Source organism: Laccaria bicolor, genomic scaffold, assembly GCF_000143565.1.
Source record: "Laccaria bicolor S238N-H82 LACBIscaffold_16 genomic scaffold, whole genome shotgun sequence".
NCBI classification, from domain to species: domain Eukaryota; kingdom Fungi; phylum Basidiomycota; class Agaricomycetes; order Agaricales; family Hydnangiaceae; genus Laccaria; species Laccaria bicolor.
Genome location: NW_001889887.1, coordinates 599708 through 602279, shown reverse-complemented (window position 1 = coordinate 602279; position 2572 = coordinate 599708). Strand labels below are relative to the sequence as shown.

General features: G+C 40.4%; 1 protein-coding gene across 1 annotated transcript in view; it reads right to left on the bottom strand.

Moving 5' to 3' along the window:
- Positions 1–2424: 2424 nt before the first annotated feature.
- LACBIDRAFT_328353 (uncharacterized protein) overlaps positions 2425–2572 on the bottom strand; it is a gene marked incomplete at both ends in the record, with an annotated part of 1058 nt that continues 910 nt past the window's right edge. The window contains one exon of the mRNA XM_001882296.1: positions 2425–2473. Coding sequence (XP_001882331.1) covers positions 2425–2473 — 49 coding nt within the window. The remainder of the gene's footprint in view (positions 2474–2572) is intronic.

The window sequence follows — 2572 nt, the reverse complement described above, 5'->3', positions numbered from 1 at the left end:
AGGATTGGGTCTCCTTTTCAGACTCTCCCCATCTACGCTCCATTAACAGTGGCGGCTTTGGCCTTCTCCATCATCATAGCGTCTTAACTAAGCGGGGCCTAGAAGGCGATTTCGAGGCGGTGGAGGCCGATGCAGCTGTGTTTGGCAGTGGAAATGAGTAAGGAGCGGACCGCTGGGCGAGTGGAGATGTGCAGGCTTGGTGCAGGGGGTGACGAGTGGATTGATGGGCCGTCAGGGACGTCGAGCAAAGAATCTGGCAAATGGCGATTTTACAAAATTTACGGTACCCCCGTAAATTGGTACAGATAAAGTGACTTCTTCCTGTGCGCTTCCGCGCTTGGACTCTTACCACCATCTTCCCATACGCATCTTACTCTCCTGTACCCATACTTTCCCTCTAGAACCTCCAGAATCATAGACGTGGTTTATTTCTGTTGGTTTGTCTTGTGAGCAGTGTTATCTACCCCTCCGGGTAGATTTCCACTTTTTTTGAAATATCGCCACCGTTTTAGATTCTGACGTGTATTTCGCGCATATAGGCATGCCCTTTTGGAATTCCCACTAGGTGTTTGCTTGACGCGTTATCGCATCATCTCTGTACATAAACTGTCGTGCTTGTCCATTGTGACACGCTTTTAACTGTCTGATTAGTGGAGGGTTACTTACCTGTACCCCTATACCGCCGTCATCCGTGAACCCCTTTTGGGACGCGCTCATGCCAACCGTAACGCTGGAACTGCCTCGCTTCACCTGTACCACCGCACTTGCTCAACAACTCCCTCTCCTTAATGGTTTGACCAGCACTACGCGTTCTAGAAATAACCGTCCTCTATCTCTTCACGAACCGTCTTCACCTTTAACACTCCCATCACCATCTCCACCGCTCCTACTCTCATCCGACTCTTCAGACTCCGAAGAAGACGCATATATCCACAAAAAACCCGCATATATCCACAAAAAACATCATCACACAATGTCCACACTTGCAACAGTAGAGCCCACCAGCGCCAAGGCGCCTGTCTTGACTGAAGGGGATGTTTCCCCAGCTGTGATGATGGATTTTGAAAATGCGGCGCTCGACTTCTTCATCTCGAAGTCCATTCCTGCTGAGAAACAGGTCACAATGATAATCCCGGGTATCAAAGACCTCAGGATTCGGGATTGGATTGCCACTGAACGACTGGTGGCTACCACTTTTATGATTAATCTATGACAACTGTCCAAGAGCCATTGTGTATAATGCCACAGGTTTTATGAAAGGCATCTCATTAGGATTGCCCATCTATTTCATTCAATTTATCACTGGAATCTTTCATAAGTTATAGACAAGGATAATGAGATATCATGGGGATATTTCATTAGGCTCTTTGGCCCTTTCATTATCATTTCTGAGACTTTTCATTAGGATATTTCATTAGGCTCCTGCGCTTTTTCATTACCATTTCATAGAATTTTTATTAGGATATTTCATTAGGCTACTGCGCTTTTTCATTACCATTTCAAAAGAATTTTCATTAGGATATTTCATTAGGCTCCTGCGCTTTTTCATTACCATTTCAAAAGAATTTTCATTAGGATATTTCATTAGGCTCCTGCGCTTTTTCATTATCATTTCTTAGAATTTTCATTAGGATATTTCATTAGGCTCCTGCGCTTTTTCATTACCATTTCTTAGAATTTTCATTAGGATATTTCATTAGGCTCCTGCGCTTTTTCATTACCATTTCTTAGAATTTTCATTAGGATATTTCATTAGGCTCCTGCGCTTTTTCATTACCATTTCTTAGAATTTTCATTAGGATATTTCATTAGGCTCCTGCGCTTTTTCATTATCATTTCTTAGAATTTTCATTAGGATATTTCATTAGGCTCCTGCACTTTTTCATTACCATTTCTTAGAATTCATTAGGATATTTCATTAGGCTCCTGCGCTTTTTCATTATCATTTCTTAGAATTTTCATTAGGATATTTCATTAGGCTCCTGTGCTTTTTCATTACCATTTCGTAGAATTTTCATTAGGATATTTCATTAGGCTCCTGTGCTTTTTCATTACCATTTCGTAGAATTTTCATTAGGATATTTCATTAGGCTCCTTTGCTTTTTCATTACCATTTCATAGAATTTTCATTAGGATATTTCATTAGGCTCCTGCGCTTTTTCATTACGATTTTTTATATTTCTCATTAGGATATTTCATTAGGCTCCTTGGCACTTTCATTAGGTTTTCTTGGAATTTTCATTGGGATATTTCATTCAGCTCCTTGACCCTTTCATTACCATTTCATTGAATTTTCATTAGAATGCTTCTTGGCACTTTCATTAGGATATTTCATTACACTCCTTGACCATTTCATTAGATTTTTCATTGGGAGATTTCATTGGGGCATCTGGCCCTTTCATTACCATTTTTCATTGGGATATTTCATTGGGGCATCTGGACCATTTCATCACTTCTCATTAGGATCTTTGCACTTTCATTACTATTTCTTAGATTTTTCATTAGGATATTTCATTAGGCCCTTTGGCACTTTCATTACCGAAAACTATATAATAATGATGATATGTATCAC